Below are 16,639 nucleotides of genomic sequence, written 5' to 3' on the forward strand. Positions count from 1 at the left end.
AAATTAAAAATAAAGGGCTGGGGGTGTAGCTCAGCACTCTGTAAATTCAAGCTCCAATATTTGGGCGAGGAGCAACAGGTGCAATTGATCCTACCTACCTCCCCAGCCTAACACACACATGGTGTGCACACACACACGCACGCACACACACAGACATGTACACACCTAGGCCCACCTGCTCTGCCTCCCAGGCGCCCAAGCCCAAGAGTTTTCAGCTTGCTCAATGCCCCTGGCCAGCGGCTCAGCTCCGCCTCTGCCTACACTGCACACAGCCTCCTCACCCCACCCTGCCCATCATCTGCCTCATTTCTGTGCCATTCCAGGTCTCAGCTCAGCTGTTGCCTCCTCCAGGGAGCCCTCACACCTGTCAGGCCAGGTAGGCATTCCCTTGGCCTCTCCCAGGCCACTGGGATAACCCTTCTGGGTCCACATTTTCTGGGGACGGGTCTGCCACAGGAGGGCTCCATCATCACTGTGCCATGTGAATAGGCTCAGGGAATGTATGCTACAATGAATGAATGATTTTGAAAAAACTAAGAAGCCAGGCATTGTGGTGCATGCCTGTAATCCCAGCACTCTGGGAGGCTGAGGCAGGAGGATCACAAGTTCAAGCCCAGCCTGGATGACAGCAACTTAGCAAGATCCTCTCTCCAAATAAAAAATTTTAAAAAGGCTGGAGGGGTAGCTCAGGGCAAAAGCCCCGGGTTCAATCCCTACTAAAGGGAGAAAAAAAAAATAATGAAGTGCTGTAGAGTGAGCCAGCCATGGGTGCAACACCACCTCTACCTCTGCCTACCAGAAGATGCGCCTGTCTCCCTCGGCCTCAATCTCTCCGACTGTGAAATAGGCACAGTGCTGTGCGGCAGCTGCCATGTGAGGCTGTACCGGAAAGGATTGCTCAGCCAGAGGCCGCTGGACAATAGCCATGATCACCCACAGTCATGCTGAGTGGGAAGAACAGGTTGAAGGGACCAAGGAAGAGCCCGGGGAAGCCGGCAAGTCCCCAGTCACCCTGGGAAACCGGTCCAGCCAGTGTCTGCCCTGCCATCTGGCACACAAATCGGGCTGGGCGAGCCTCGGCAGTCTCGGGGAGCCACCTCAGACAGTCAGGACCGGCGCTCGGCTCCTCGGCATCTGGCTGGCCCTTTGGCATCCCCATAGGGCCCAAGATGGAGACTCCAGAGGGAACCCGGGGCTGCTTCTCATTGGTCCTGCTGTCGAGTAAGGAGGGGACAGCCCTGGAGGGCTGGGGAGACGGGGACTTAGCAGGGCAGAAGTTTCCCCAGAAGGAGGGGAGATGATGAGGAGAGGAAACGATGAGAGCAACGTGGGCGGGCAGTAGAATCACAGCTTCCCCCTCTTTTTCTGTTTTTGCTTTTCTGAGAGAGAGTCTATGTAGTTTAAATTGTTCTTAACTCTCTTCATAGCCCAGGCTGGCCTAGAATGTGTGGGGATCCCCCTGCCTCACCCTCCCGAGTGCTAGGATTATAGGTGTGCACAACCACACCAGCTATTCTCATTGTATTCATGGAATTTTCTTTTTTGGTACCCGGGATTGAACTTGGGTCCTTGCGCTTGGAGCAGGAGGCGGAAGCACTGAGCTAAATCCCTGGCTATTCATGGAATTCTCCAGGCTATCAGGACCATGAGGACAGATATTTATTTGTTTTCATTTCTCTGCTGTATCCTAGTGCTGAGAAATCTAGGGAATTTTATGACATATATAGCACTGGTATGGTTGGTTGGTATGGTAGTTATTTGTATTATTATAATATATAATATATATTATATACATTAAAAGTATTGGTTGCAGGGATGGATGGATTCAGAGAAACCAAGCATTTCAAGGCAGGCCACACAGCATCTCAGAGCAGAAGAATCTTCTGCATCAATGAGATGGGAAATCTGTGGCATCTATACCTCTTTTCCCTCTCCTGCACCCAGGGCAGATATCACTAATCGATCCCTGCACTGCTCTCAATACACAGTGCTCAGAGTCCTTGCCCCAGATGAGGATCTATGGGGAGGAGAACGCTGTGACCCTGCCCAAACCCCTCCGCCTCAGCCTGTCCCCATAACTTCCTCTAGCCTCAGTCCTGGCCCTCTGGCTGCCCCAGGGTGCCCAGGCAGCTCTCCATATCCAGAAGATTCCAGAGCAGCCTCAAAAGAACCAGAGTCTCCTCCTGTCCGTCCAGGGTGTCCCTGACACCTTCCAGGACTTTGTCTGGTACCTGGGGGAGAATGCGGATGGAGGCACGAGGCTGTTCACCTACATCCCTGAGCTCCAGCGGCCCCAGAGGGATGGCAGTGCTATGGGACAGCGGGACATTGTCGGCTTTCCCAACGGTTCTATGCTGCTGAGGCGTGCCCAGGCTTCCGACAGCGGCACCTACCAAGTCGCTATCACCATCAACCCCGCCTGGACCATGAGGGCCAAGACAGAGGTCCGGGTGGCCGGTGAGTGTCAGGGGCCTGGGGAAGAGGTAGGAAAGCTGAGGGCCCCAGGCAGCTGCCATGAGCCAGGCCCAGTACAAACCAGCCTTCAGCCCATCCTCCCACACTGACTGCACACCCAGTTGGTCCTTGTCTGTATTTTGAGACAGGGTTGGGCTAAGTTGCCCATTCTAGGCTCAAACTTGTGATCTCCCTCCCAGCCTCCCAGGGTGCCGGGACTATAGGCATGGTGTCCAGCTTAGATTCGAATCCTCAGCACCCTGATATTTCCAACTAGCAAATATTTTGGAGCAGAGAGCTGCACACTGAAGAGAGGGTGGGCAGCACCCACGGCCTCTGCTCACCGGATATCAGGGGCACTTTCCTAACCAAGACCACCAAAAACATCCCCAGATTTGTCTCCCAGAGCAAAATCACTCCTATTGAGAAGCACTGCCCTTGATTAATTTACTTTTACCTTCAAACAACTGCCTGAGCCAGGCATGGTGGTCCACACCTGTAATTCTTGCACTCTGGGAGGCTGAGGAAGGAGGACTGCCACAAGGACCAACCTAAACTACATAAGGAGACCCTGTCTGAAACCAACAAAAAACTACATGGGCCAGGTTCCATCACTGTATCCATTTTATAAATGGGGAAATTCAGGCACGGGGAGGTTGTGATTTTTCTCAGCAAAGAGAATTAAATAGGATGATGTGATGCCAAAAGGAGGCCATCGGAGAGGCCTCACTGAAGAGGTGACAAAGGGTCAGGGATTTAGCTCAGTGGTGCCCCGCCTGCCTCACAAGCACAAGGTCCTGAGTTCGATCCCTGGTACTGGGGAAAAAAATACTTATGAAGAGGTGTCACGTGAAGACAGACCGGGAGAAAGGGGTTGAGGGAGGGAGGTGTTATAACCTGAATGTTTGTCCCCCCCAAATTCATACATTGAAATCCTGCCCTCTAGGTGGTAGCATTACAAGGCAGGGCCTGTGACCTTTCTGCCTTGTTCCTTGGTGCTGCGGACCAACCGCAGGACCTTGAGCATGCTAGATACGCACCGCACCACTGAGCGGCAGCCCCAGCCCAAAAGATGGGGCCCTGGGAGGTACTCAGATCAGGGGGGTGGAGAGCTTGTGACTGGGATCAGTGCCCTTAGAAAAAGGCCCACTGGGCCAGGGAGTTAGCTCAGTGGTTCCGGCGCCTGCCTCACAAGCGCAAGGTCCTGAGTTCGATCCCCGGGACCAAAAAAAAAAAGAAAAAGAGAAAGACCCAGGGGAGCCAGGCGGCCCTGCTGTCGCGGGAGGCCACAGTGAGAAGGTGGCAGCCCGCAGCCCCGAAGAGGGTCCTCAACAGGACCCGGATCACGGCACCCAGTTCGCGACGTGTTGCTATAGCAGCCCTGCGGGGCCAAGGCAGGAGGATTGAAGTGAGTTTGAGGTCAGCCTGAGGTACAGACATAGCGAGACCCTGTCTCAAAACCCAACAGAATAAATAAATACTACTAATAAAAAGGAACCAGCCTCAGCAGTGCCAGGGCATTCATGGTCACTCCCAGCTGTGTCTGTGGCCCTGCAAGTCTGGTGGCAGTGACTTGGGGTCTTCAGGGGCCCAGCACAGGCTGCTCCGAGCCTCGGAGCCCTCTGACACCCAAGGCGCTTGACCACAGACCTGACTCCCCTCGCCTGACCCCCATGTATCCTGTGTCTTCTCAGCCATGCAGGAGGACCCCATGTCACAGATGGGGAAACTGAGGCACAGTTTCAAGAGCTCACTCAGGCCAGTCACTAGAGAACAGCAGACGCAGGACTTGAACCCAAAGCCCACCTCAGGACTGGGCCTTCCGCCTGCCTTGCCCTTCCTGCGCCAGTGAGCGCCGGCTGGGTGGTGTCTGGGCTTCCTGTGGTCTTTATGGTTGAAGTGAGACACAGCAGGGGTGGCTGGGGAGCCTGGCAAGAGCCCTGGGAGCTCTGGGCCAGAAACAGGGACCCGCACATCAGTGCCCCTTGGACGGTCACATGTGCACTGGCTGGAGTGTCACACGGGCCTCTCACCGCAGAGAAGCAGGAGGGCCTACCCGCCACTGCTGCATACCTGCCCATGAACGCTGGCATCATGGTGGCCGCCATCGTGGGGCCCCTGGCCACCGGGGCCCTGCTCATCGGCGGCATCGTGTGGCTCCTGGTGACGAGAGACCGCAGGGCTCAGGGCCCCAGGTACAGCTGCCCCGCGGAGGGAGGGAGGGAGGGAGGGACCTCGGCCGGCCGGCACTGCCCACCCCTCCATCCCCGAATCTCACTATCCTGATGCGGCTCCTTCCGTGCACCCCCAGAGAGACCATAGAGAAGCTGGAGCTGAGCCCCCAACCCAACACTGGTAAGCAGGAGCCAGGGTCTCGACCCCCAGCCCTCCCCAGGCCCTGTGCTGCCCACACCTGGCTCCCATCCCCTGCCTCAGCCAGGCCTCCTGGTCCCTTCAGACCCAGCCCTGAGCATACAGCATGGCAACGCAGTGCCCCCCCCAAAGCTGCCTTTCCCCCCTTCTGTCGCTCAGGGGCTCCCATCCACCCCACAGGCCACAGCCAGCCCAGGATCCCCCACACCCGACCCTCTGCTCCAACACCCTCCGTGGCTCCCCAGTGCCCCTGAACTGAGCTCAGCCTCTTTAACCGGGTTCTCAAGGCCCTCAAGGCCCTTCACACACCACCCTCACCATCTTTCCTGCCTGCCTGTCTCCCGTGTGACTTTCTCCTCCTCCATACACTCTGGGTATTGCGCGATCCAGACCACACCCAGCTCCTACAGCCTGCCCCAGCAGCTCCCTCCCCCCAGGCCTCCACCTCTGCAAGGCTCTCTCCTCTCTCCTGCTTTGTGGTCCCCTCCTCCCGGAAGCCCTCCCTGACCACCGGGCTGCCAGAACCCTGTACACTCTGGGTTCTCACTGTCCACCATCACAGTGGACTGGGAGTCCCTCGTCACTGCCGTGTCCCCAGCACATGGTCCAGCCGTAGGAGGACCCAGTGAAGAAATCAGTGACTGCACACGCTGTGTGTGGCCTGTGGCCACCACCTGTTAGCTGGTCCTTCCCCTTGTCCTCTGCTTCAGGTGACAACATCTATGAAGTGATGCCATCTCCAGCCCCCCTGGTGTCCCCCCTCAGGGACATGGGGACCACGAACTCAGCTGCGGTGAGTCCCATCACTACCCTCTTCCCTAAGCCAGCTTCCAACAGTGGCCTCCCCTGAGTTGCTGGTAGCACCCTGGGGTGCCTTGGCACCTGGTTTGTTTAAATCAAATAAGAAGAGAAGCTTACCGCGCAAAGGCTAAGAGCTGAGAACCCAGATGTCGCCGGGGAGGCCACTGAGCTGTGAACCTCGTGGTGGGGGGGCAGTACATGGAGGGAGGTGACTTCCTTTGCCCAAGGGCCTCACAGCTGGGGGCAGAGGAGCCATGGGGACTTTGAGTGCAGGCATGGTAATCTCAGAGGTCAGAGATTGGAGGGCAGCTGGGCAAATGTGGTGGCAAACACCTGTGATCCCAGCTATTCCAGAGGCTGAGGCAGGAGGGTCACAAGTTTGACCCCAGCCTGGGTAACTTAGCAAGACCCTGTCTCAGAATAAAAATTAGAAAGGGCTGGGGATGTGGCTCAGTGCAAAGGCCCTGGGTTCAATGCCCAGCACCAAAGAGGAAAAAAGAAAAGAAAAGAAAAACCACCGAAGGGCAGAGGCGGTCGGTGCGGGGCTCAGCCTGCTCTTCCCTTGCAGGCCCCCGGCCCGCCCCCGCCCCTGCATCCAGAGCCGGAGAACCACCACTACCAGGTGTGGGGGACTCGGGGGTCCCGGGACCCAGGGAGGGGTGGAGGGGAACCACAGGGAGGGGCTGTCCTCACATCTCCCCACTGCCCCCAAGCTGGGGGATCACAGCCTCCTGGGAACACCCAGCGGTCTCACAGGGACACGGGGCCACACAGTGGACCAAGGCCCGTCAGTCCCTGTCTCAGGGCCCACTCCCCCTTCTTCCCCCAGGACCTGCTGAACCCCGACCCTGCCCCTTACTGCCAGCTGGTGCCCACATCCTCCTGAGGGCTCCAGGAGCCAGGCCGTCCAGGAGGGGGTGCTGCAGAAAAGACCCCTGAGACCCCAGGACATGGCCCTCAGGATCCCGTGAGCTAGACCCGCCCACACACCCAGCGTCATGGAGCACAGGAGTTGAGGGGACAGGGCAGTGACAGGCCCAGCTCCTCACACAGCCTGTGTCTGTGGAAGACGGCACCACCTCGGCCAGGGCACAGCCCCATCCGGATGTCTGGGGCCCCTCAGGTGGCCTCATGCTCAGCCCCTTGTCCGGCTCCAGCTCTCCATCCTCAGCGTCCCACCCCCTCCCCTGGGGACAGGGCTGCCACCACCCGTGTCCCGGGGCTGGCCCCAGAGGACACTCCTGGCAAACCACCTCGGCCGCTGGCCCTGCTCCACCAGGACAGCTCCAGCCCCTCTCAAAATTCAGCCCCTCAGAACTTGCTGCCAACTTCTGGGTGTCGACACCCGGCCCACCCCAATCCCTCAGGGCAGTGACATGCTCTACCCGTCCCACCCCTGTCCCAAGTATGGGCTCCCGTGTCACCCTTTGATTCATTCATTCACTCAACAATAAATGAGCCCTCTCTGTACACAGGCTCTGGAAGCTTGGGCAGGGAACACAACAAACGCAAACTCCTGCTCTCCCGGAAGAACACGGGCAGGGGAGAGAATCCCAAAGCAAAATAACAACCTGACAACCGCACCAGGGAAAATAGAGGAGGAGGAGGAGGGCAGGGAGTTGGGGGTCTGAGATTAGAAGTAAGGAGAGCAGAGAAAGTGACAAATAAGCAGAAATCTGAAGGAGGAAAAGGGGAAGCCACAGTGTTCTAGAGGGACAGCATTCCAGGCAGAGGGTCTAGCAGGCTCACAGGCCTGAGGTAGGAGTGTGCCTAGCATATTCAGAGGTCAGCAATGGGACAGTGTGGTGGAGGCAGAGAGGGGAAAGGGAAAAGGATAGGAGATGAAGTCACAGAGAGGGGAGGGGGCAGATCATGCAGCGCCATGTTAGATGCAAGCCTGCATTCCCAGCACTCAGGAGGCTGAGGCAGGAGCATCCCAATTAGCAACTTAGATAGACATTGTCTCAAAATTTAAAAACTGAAAATGGGTTGAGGAGGTAGCCCAGTGGGAAGGCCCTGGGTTCAATCCTCAGTACTGAAAAAACAGTCAAAAAAGGGGGCGCTGTTGGGTTAGAAGTAACCCCACATAATGATCACCCAAAACTGTCCACATCCTAATCACCTGTGACTGTCACCTCAGATGACAAAAGGCTGCAGCTGTGCTTGCACTCGGGTCCGGAGAAGGGGAGGTCATCCTGGATTGCCCAGGTAGCTCCCATGTGTCCTCACGGGGCCCTTAACAGAGGGACAAAGGAAACGTGGGGGCTAGAAGGAGATGTGACAGCAACAGGAGCAGAGCCTGGCAGGATACACTTTCACGATGGGCGGGGCCACCGGCCAAGCCGCACCCCCAGTCAGAGCCGAGTCGCGGGACACAACTACCATCACTCCTTGCGAGCCGTGATGATGCAGTGGCCTCTAGAAGCAGAAAAGGCAAAAATACGCTTCTCAGGCCGGGGATTTAGTTCAGTGGTTTCTCAGCCTGCTGCGTAAAAATACGCTTCTCCAGGAAGCCCCCAAGCCTGCCAACACCTTCACCATACACCAGAGAGACCCACTCTTGTTTGTTTGTGTTTGTTTGTGAGACAAGGCCTCACTATGTAGCTCAGGTTGGCCTTGAACTCACTGTGTAGTTTAGGCTGGCCTCAAAATCTTGGTGATCCTCCTGTCTCAGCCTCCCAAATGCAGGGTTTACAGGTGTGCACCATCACACCCAGTGAGATCCACTTTAAACTGGAACATCAGAGCTGTAAGATAGTAAATGTGTTGTTTTAAACCACTTAGTTTGCGTCACTTTGTTACAGCAGCTGTAGGAAAGTAATATAGAAGATGAGGGAGAATTCCCAGGAGGGGAAGTCATGACTCAGGCTGACACAGCACAAAGATGCCTGAGTAGGGGACATCTCCATCCTCAACCTCTTAAACAGCTGGCGTCTGCCCCTTGAACCTCCTCCTGGCTAAAATGGCCAACCAGGACTCAGGGCTCCAGACTGTTCATTTTAACCCCAGACAAAGAGACCCATATGGCTCCCTTCTTCTATACCAGCCACTGCTTATCAAACTTCAATACACATTCATACTATATCATAAAAACTACATTTCCCAGGTGTCCTTGCAGTTATATGTGGTCATATGACTAACTGCAAGCCAATGAGGTGTGAGCAGAGGCTACACAAGCAGTTCATAGGTCCTGTTTTTCTTGGGAGGGGATCCTTCCTCTCCTGGTTCCCCTTTCCCTGGGGCTGGAGAACAGATCAGGTAGTGGGAACCCCGGTGGGTCATGTGGCTGAGGCCAAAGCCCTGAGGGAGAGCAGAGCCAAATGAGAGGAAAACCTACTGTTATTTTGGGATTCTGTCACACCCAGCACCTTCTAAATTCTAATTCATACAACCCCACCTACAAGATAGCACTTTCAATGTAGGACTGCATAACCCTGTAATCATAAAACTCCCCTAGCCCCAACTGTGATTGAATGTGAGTAAATAGATAAAGATGCTTCTTAGTTCCAGGACACTAGATAAGATCCGTATCAGCCATAATTATCCAACTCTTTGTTCCGGACACCACTATCTATAGAACAATCTACAAAGCATCTGCTGACTATCAGTACATGTCAGGCTAATTAACATACAAATGTAAGACCACTAACCTTTGTTCCTTCTTCTGTAAATTTCACCTGTTAACTTCCCTGCAAGCCCCTATAAAAAGAGCCTCGGACTCTGGATTGAGGCCTCTCTAAGCTACTTTGCTTTGGGAGTGCCGTCTGGCCAGACTAAGGTCTGTTTCACTTTCCAACTTGTCCGGTGTGTTCCTTCCTGGGTGTTCTTCACCGCAGTCAGCTCCTTGGAGCATTTGGTAAGGCCCTTGGTCTTACATTCTGGAGGCACCGCTGGGGTCCCTGGGTGTGCTCCACTACAGTCAGCTCCTTGGAGCATCTGGTAAGGCCCTTGGCCTTACATTCTGGAGGCACCGCTGGGATTCCTGGGTGTGCTCCACTACAGTCAGCTCCTTGGAGCATTTGGCAAGGCCCTTGGCCTTACATTCTGGAGGCACCGCTGGAATCCCTGGGTGTGCTTCACTATAGTCAGCTCCTCGGAGCGTTTGGTAAGGACAGCGGTCTTACATCAACACTCAGTTCTCTGAGCCTCACTGCCACTCACATTTCATTGGTCAGAGCAAATCACATGGTACAAGCTAACGTCAGGTGGGCTGGGCAAGTGCGATCCTACCGTATGCCCGGAAGAGGGCGCCCTGGAGTATGGTACAAGAAGCTCAGTAACTAAACCATCAGGATTCAAACCCAAACCCAGGGGCCTGCACTCCTTTCTGGAGACATGTAGCGGCATCTGTCCACTCCCTGACCCTTCACTCATGCAGCAGACGCCGGACTGGGGCAGCCAGGTACACAAGAATGAAAGGATATTTGGAACAAAACATTGGCAGAATTTGGTTCCGGTTTGGCTGTGGGGGTTAGGGAGGAGGAAGGTGTCGATAATTCATTCATTCATCAATTCAACCTGCTGGGACAGCGCTGCTCCAGGGAGGCAGAGATGGTGGAGAGCGGACCTCCCTGCGGGGGGAGCCCACAGACCAGAGACCTGCGTGGAAGAGGATGCCACAGGGTGAATGAAGTGGGTGCTGGGGACCCTGAGGGTCTCGCTTACAAATGGTCACAGCAGCATCACCACAAGTGCCCAAGAGTAGGCACAAGCCGAGTAGCCATCAGCAGGTGGGTGGATAAACCAAATGTTGGTGGGTTTGGCACAGGGGATCCAACCCAGGGCCTTCTCACGGAGACACACACAGTCCTTTTTGGTTTGTATTTCGAGACAGGGTCTCGCTGGGTCACTGAGTTGTGCAGGCTGGGCTGAAACTTGCGGTCCTCCTGCCTCAGCCTCCCAGAGTGCTGGGGAAAGTGTGGTAATATGCAGAGGGATGGTCCTCAGCCCCAGAAGGGAGCAAAATGTGGACACACCCCACAGCACTGATGAAGTTTGGAAATATCTTGCTAAACACAAGAAGCAGCAAGGGGCCAGGGATTTAGCTCAGTGGTTCTGCCGCCTGCCTCGAAAGCTCAAGGACCGGAGTGTTGTGCCCAGATTGTGAAGTCCCAAAGACCACCAGGAGGCCGTTTCCGATGTAAGCACACGAGGGTCGTTTATTTAAGCTTAAGCAGGGACTCTCAATTGTCACCGACACAGCGGATCGAGATTGAGAGCCCTGAGTCCCAAACTAGCAGGGTTTTTATTGAGAATACAACAAGCTTTGGTTATTAGTAGCCAGGTGATTGGTTAATACTTAATACATATGAAGTGTAGGGTTTTGGTTGGCTAGGCTTTGGGGGTCGAAGGGGATTACGTATTGGTTTTTGTAAGGGAGAAAGGGGCAAAGATTAACGGCCGATTGTCACATACTGATCGTTAGCAGACCCACTGACTAATGGCCGCATCTATCTTGTGTGGACGGTTAGCTCATTAACTGCTTATCTTATAGATAGTGTGCCTGGAACGCTCTTTCCCCGGGTACACAGGTGGTTGGGTAATAAACTCAGGAATTTTAAGTGGTGAATTCTTAGTTTAAGCACAAATTTGAGAGAACAAAGGAGACGGCTCCAAAATGGAGTCATTTTGGTCCCACATTCCCCCCTTCTCATGATGTTATAGAGGGCCAATCATGGGCCTCTGGGGGTTAATTCTATCAAGTCGGTAGGAATTGGTTGGTATTGGGACCTGAGCACCATTAACTGAACAGCGTTAATTTGTTTTTTGATGAACGAAACTAGTCTATTGAGTATACAAGGTCCAAAGGTCAACAGTAGTAACACGATAAGCAAGGGGCCTAGCAGGGTAGAGATTAGGGTAGTTAGCCAAGGGGAAGAATTAAACCAAGATTCGAACCAGTTTTGAGATAGTTCTCTTTTTTGCTTACGTTTGGCGATGTCCTCCCTAACTTTAGCCATGGACTCTTTGACCACTCCTGAATGATCTACATAGAAGCAACATTTTTTACCTAAGGCAACGCAGAGTCCTCCCTGTTGAAGGAAAATTAAATCTAGCCCCCTTCGGTTTTGGAGGACTACTTTTGTCAGTGAAGTTAAAGACTCTTGGAGGTAGGAGATGGAGCTTTCTAGTCTTTTAATATCTATATCTATGGCTGTCCTTAAGTCATTGTAATGTTTATTGTGTAGTATTAGCGATGAAACTCCCGTTCCTGCCCCAGCTAGCCCCAAACCTAGGAGAACGGTCAGAGTAATGGCCGTTACAGGTTCTTGTTTAACTCTGATTTGGGTTTTAGCCAGGTGGCTGGAGATGTCCCTTTTTGAGTGATATAACAGCCGGGGGACCAATTGTACAAGTACACAGAAATCTCTAGTCTGTTTTAGCACTAGTCCATGTACACAAGGGGTGAGTCCAGAGGAGCAGGCCCACCACCCGTCATAAGGGGGAATGAGATATTTAGGTCTAGGCCGAAGAATGGTTTTGTTACAAAGGTGTTGGTGGTAGGCCGGGACACTGCCAACACAAGTTTCTTGTCCAGTTACCGACTGTAGGGTCAGCCTAGCTGTCCCTTTTTGTTGTCATCTACACTGAGTTGGACTGTCTGATTTAGTGAAATTGTCTAGATAAGCTATTGTCTCGTAGTATGGGGGCTTGGTATCATAACATAGCCAGCAGGACTGAGTGAGGTCTGGCCTAGATGTATTTAGGGCCTTAAAGGTGTGGACCATCAGTTTCCAAAGGGGGTCTTGGTCCTGGCTATGATCGACTTTTTCTGTCTGGGTGATCATTTGAACCAAGGGTAGGAATGTGGAAGCGGAGGTTAAGTTTGATGGCTGTATGGAGGTATTTGTTTTTGGTGGCATGGGCGAGCTCTTCGGGGGAGGGGGCTTAGTAGGTCTGAAAGGGGCTATTGGGGCTAGTGCCAAATTTGGCCCTATCAATTGGGGAGGCCCTATTGCGAGCGGCTCCATTTTTAGTTTTATAGTAAAAAGTAATCCATTATCATATCCACTTTCATATAATCGCAACCCCCAACTACGGCCTGTTTTCCAATTTGTGAACTGTTTGCCTGGGTCCGTAAAAGTAATACGGATGGGGTTACACAGAAATTGGGCACAGCGGCCAAAGAGAGGATTGTGTGCCAACTTCTGTTGGGGAATCTTGTCGACTGAAATAAAATCAGTTGTAATGGAGGGTTTCTAAGCTATGGCCCCCGTTGACTCACAACCCCAATTTTTGCAAAAGAACTGTTCAGCACCCCCACAAGTTACAATTTGACTTCTAGTACGCCCCCCCCCTGGACAGACGTAGAAGGGGGTGTCTCGTAATATTGTCCTGTGAATTACATAGTTGCAACCCGGTGTTCTTGAATCGACCGGGGGGGGGGGGGTACACCCCTTTTTTGTTTCCCCACATTCAGGCCTTCCCCGTGACTCTAGGCTCCAGTGTCTGATATCCCAGCTGCCAGTGGCTAGCCGACAGAGATCAAACTCTAGAGCAGGCCACCAGGTTAATGGTGGGCTCACTTTGGACGAGCTGTTAATAATGTCACCTGTGGCGGTACTGATGATCATCCAAGTTAAATTTAGGGGAGCATGTGGGTTCTGTCCTCCTAATATCGGTGTCAAAAGTACAGTTACCACAATCATGACCGTCGACGACGCAGCTTGAGTTTGAGGGGACTGTCTTGGTCTTTGGACACCTGCCATGATGGAACGAAGTCCTCTAGGACAGCGTGAGGATCTGCAGGGCGAACGTGGGTGTAGTGCACCCACGAGGCAATCCCGTCGACCTTGAGAGTGGTGGGCGTGGTCAGGACTGTGACGTAGGGTCCTTTCCAACGGGGCTCAAGGTCCTTTTGTCGGTGTCTCCGGACGAAGACCCCGTCTCCTGGTCGATAGCGATGGGGCTCGGGAGGCGGTCCAGTTTGGTATAAGGCTTCTAATTTAGGCCAGATGTCCTCGTGCACACTTTGGAGGCTTTTTAAAGAAAGTAACAACTTTTGGTCATCAAATTTAACAAGCACATTTGATTGAAGGTTGGGAATAATGGGAGGGGGAATTTCAAACATAATTTCAAAGGGAGTTAATCTCATCTTATAGGGTGAATTGCGTACCCTATAGAGGGCGAAGGGAAGGAGAGTCATCCAGTCACCGCCAGTCTCTAAGGTTAATTTAGTTAAGGTCTCTTTTAATGTTCTATTCATCTTCTCTACCTGTCCTGAACTTTGGGGTCTGTATGTACAATGTAATTTTCAATCCGTCCCCAATATCTGTGCTAGGGTTTGACTTACCTTGGAAATAAAGGCGGGTCCATTATCTGATCCTAGCATTACTGGAAAACCATACCTTGGCAGGATGTCTTCTAGCAGTTTCTTAGTCACACTTTGCGCTGTTTTATGTTTGGTAGGAAACGCTTTTGTCCATCTTGAAAAAGTGTCTACAAAAACTAACAGGTACTTATAACCATACCTTTCAGGTTTTACCTCGGTGAAGTCCAATTCCCAATAGGCTCCAGGTCGGCTTCCCCTCAGCCTATTTCCTGGGTTGGCCCTATTGTGGGTGGCATTTGTCAATTGACAGGCTTTGCAGGTAGCAACAATATGTTCAATTTTAGAATTAGCATCACGGATCTTAATTTTAGCATGTCTCAGGAGATCTTGCATTTTTTGAGTGCCCATGTGGGTGGTCCGGTGCATCTTGGAGAGAACTTGTTCTCTCAGCACTTTAGGCAGGATGACTTTACAATCAGAAGATTTTCACCACCCGTTGAGGCACTGAGGCATAGGTAATTGTTTTATCCAATTTAAATCTTTTTCAGTGTACTGGGGTTTTTTTGGTAGGGCTGCACTTCTCGGATCGGGCAGCTGAGTGGCCAGTGTCAGATTAATCTTTAAGGCTATTTTTCGGGCTGTCTGGTCAGCTAAATTATTTCCTCTGGCAATTGGAGTGTCGCCTTTTTGGTGTCCTGGGCAATGGATAATGGCTAATTTTTTAGGTAGCCAGAGGGCTGTTAAGAGGGCAAGGATCTCCTCTTTGTTTTTAATAGTCTTTCCTTCAGCTGTCAGGAGTCCCCTTTCTTTGTAGATGGCCCCATGGACGTGTGCAGTGGCAAAGGCATACCGGCTATCTGTGTATATATTTAACTTTTGGCCCTGTCCTAGAGTCAATGTCTTGGTCAGAGCTATGAGCTCCGCCCGTTGTGCTGAGGTCCCGGTGGGCAATGGTTCTGCCCAAATGACCTCAGTCTCTGTCACCACTGCTGCTCCTGCATACCTGCGGCCATCACAAACAAAGCTGTTCCCATCAGTGTACCAGGTATCATCTGCATCTGGCCACGGTTGGTCGCTCAGATCTGCTCGAATTTCATGTACCTGGGCTAGGATGTCTGTGCAGTCGTGAAGCGGAGCCTCTAAGCTCGGGTCTGGCAACAGTGTGGCTGGGTTTAAAGCAGCCGGGGCCTGAAAGACAACTCGGGTTGGATTTAGGAGTAAGCTCTGGTAGTGGGTCAGGCGAGCATTACTGAGCCATTGATCCGGAGGCTGTTTTAGGACTCCCTCAATAGCGTGAGGGGTGGTCATGCACAGTTCTTGGCCTAATGTCAACTTGTCAGCATCTTTAACCATTAGAGCCACTGCTGCAATCATTCTTAGACACGGGGGCCATCCTGATGCAACTGGATCAAGTCTTTTTGATAGGTACGCCACTGGGCGGCGCCATGGCCCTAGATATTGGACCAGGACGCCCTTAGCGACTCCTTTGTTTTCATCAATGTAAAGGTGGAATGGCTTAGTAATATCGGGCAAGCCCAAGGCTGGTGCCGTCAGCAAGGCTGTTTTAATTTGATCGAAAGATTTTTGTAGCTTTTCTGTCCATTGAAAAGCCTGATTGTCTTTGGTTGTCTCGTAAAGGGGCCTTGTGAGCTCTGCGAACCCCGGTATCCATAGGTGGCAGAAGCCCGCCGATCTCAAGAACTCTCTGACTTTCCGAGGAGAATCTGGTGTGGGTATCTTAAGAACTGTCTCTTTTCTAGCATCTGACAGCCATCTCTGCCCTTCCCTAAGCATGTACCCCAAGTAGCTTACCTCGGGTTTGCAGATCTGGGCCTTTTTGGCGGACGCCCGGTACCCCAGTTCTCTTATGACTATCAAGAGTCTCTTGGTTCCACTTAGGCAGTCTTCCCGCATTTCAGCTGCTATGAGGAGGTCATCTACATATTGTAACAGAGTTAGTTGGGGGTTCTGGAGGCGAAACTCACCCAGGTCTTCATGTAGGGCCTCATCGAAGATGGTGGGAGAGTTTTTGAATCCTTGGGGTAATCAGGTCCATGTCAGCTGTCCGTTGAGGCCTTGTTTTGGGTCACTCCATTCAAATGCAAAGATGTGTTGGCTTTTGGGTGCTAGCGGAAGGCTAAAAAAAGCATCTTTGAGATCCAAGACTGTGTACCATCGATGGCTCGGGGGAAGTGAACTCAAAAGGGTGTATGGATTAGGCACTGTGGGGTGGATGTCCATAACCCTCTTGTTCACTTCCCGGAGATCTTGTACTGGCCGATAGTCATTAGAATGAGGTTTTTGCACTGGCAACAAGGGGGTGTTCTAGGCTGATTGACAAGGCCTAAGAATCCCCTGAGCAAGCAACCTCCTGATGTGTGGAGTTATTTCCTTCTGGGCCTCTAGGGGCATAGGATATTGGCGAACTTGTACAGGATCTGTCCCAGGTTTTATTTTCACAAACACTGGTGCTCTGTGTGCAGCTAGCCCCATGCCTCTAGTCTCCGCCCATGCTTGTGGGAACATGGTGAGCCATTGTTCCATGTCAGGATCAGGAGGGGCCCTCTTTTGATGTAGCAGATATTTATCTTCTAGGTTTATGGTTAGTACCTGAATGGGCCTTCCCTCTTGATTAAGGACTTTTGTGCCCCCGGGTTGGAAATGAATTTGAGCCCCTAATTTAGTAAGTAAGTCTCTTCCCAATAAGGGGTAGGGGCAGTCTGGTATAATCATAAATGA

At 52.6% G+C, this 16,639-nt stretch overlaps 1 protein-coding gene across 1 annotated transcript; it reads left to right on the forward strand.

Moving 5' to 3' along the window:
* The first annotated feature begins 894 nt into the window (after positions 1-894).
* Positions 895-7,097, forward strand: Ceacam19 (CEA cell adhesion molecule 19). The gene is made up of 7 exons (XM_021250887.2): positions 895-1,221; positions 2,089-2,457; positions 4,493-4,649; positions 4,766-4,809; positions 5,538-5,620; positions 6,197-6,250; positions 6,458-7,097. The coding sequence occupies exons 1-7, from the start codon at positions 942-944 to the stop codon at positions 6,512-6,514; spliced, it is 1,044 nt and encodes a 347-aa protein (XP_021106546.1). The 5' UTR covers positions 895-941; the 3' UTR covers positions 6,515-7,097.
* The last annotated feature ends 9,542 nt before the right edge of the window (positions 7,098-16,639 follow it).

This window comes from Heterocephalus glaber, unplaced genomic scaffold (genome assembly GCF_053883595.1).
Source record: "Heterocephalus glaber isolate CG9 unplaced genomic scaffold, H.glaber_assembly_v1.0 deba00001744, whole genome shotgun sequence".
Taxonomy (NCBI): domain Eukaryota; kingdom Metazoa; phylum Chordata; class Mammalia; order Rodentia; family Bathyergidae; genus Heterocephalus; species Heterocephalus glaber.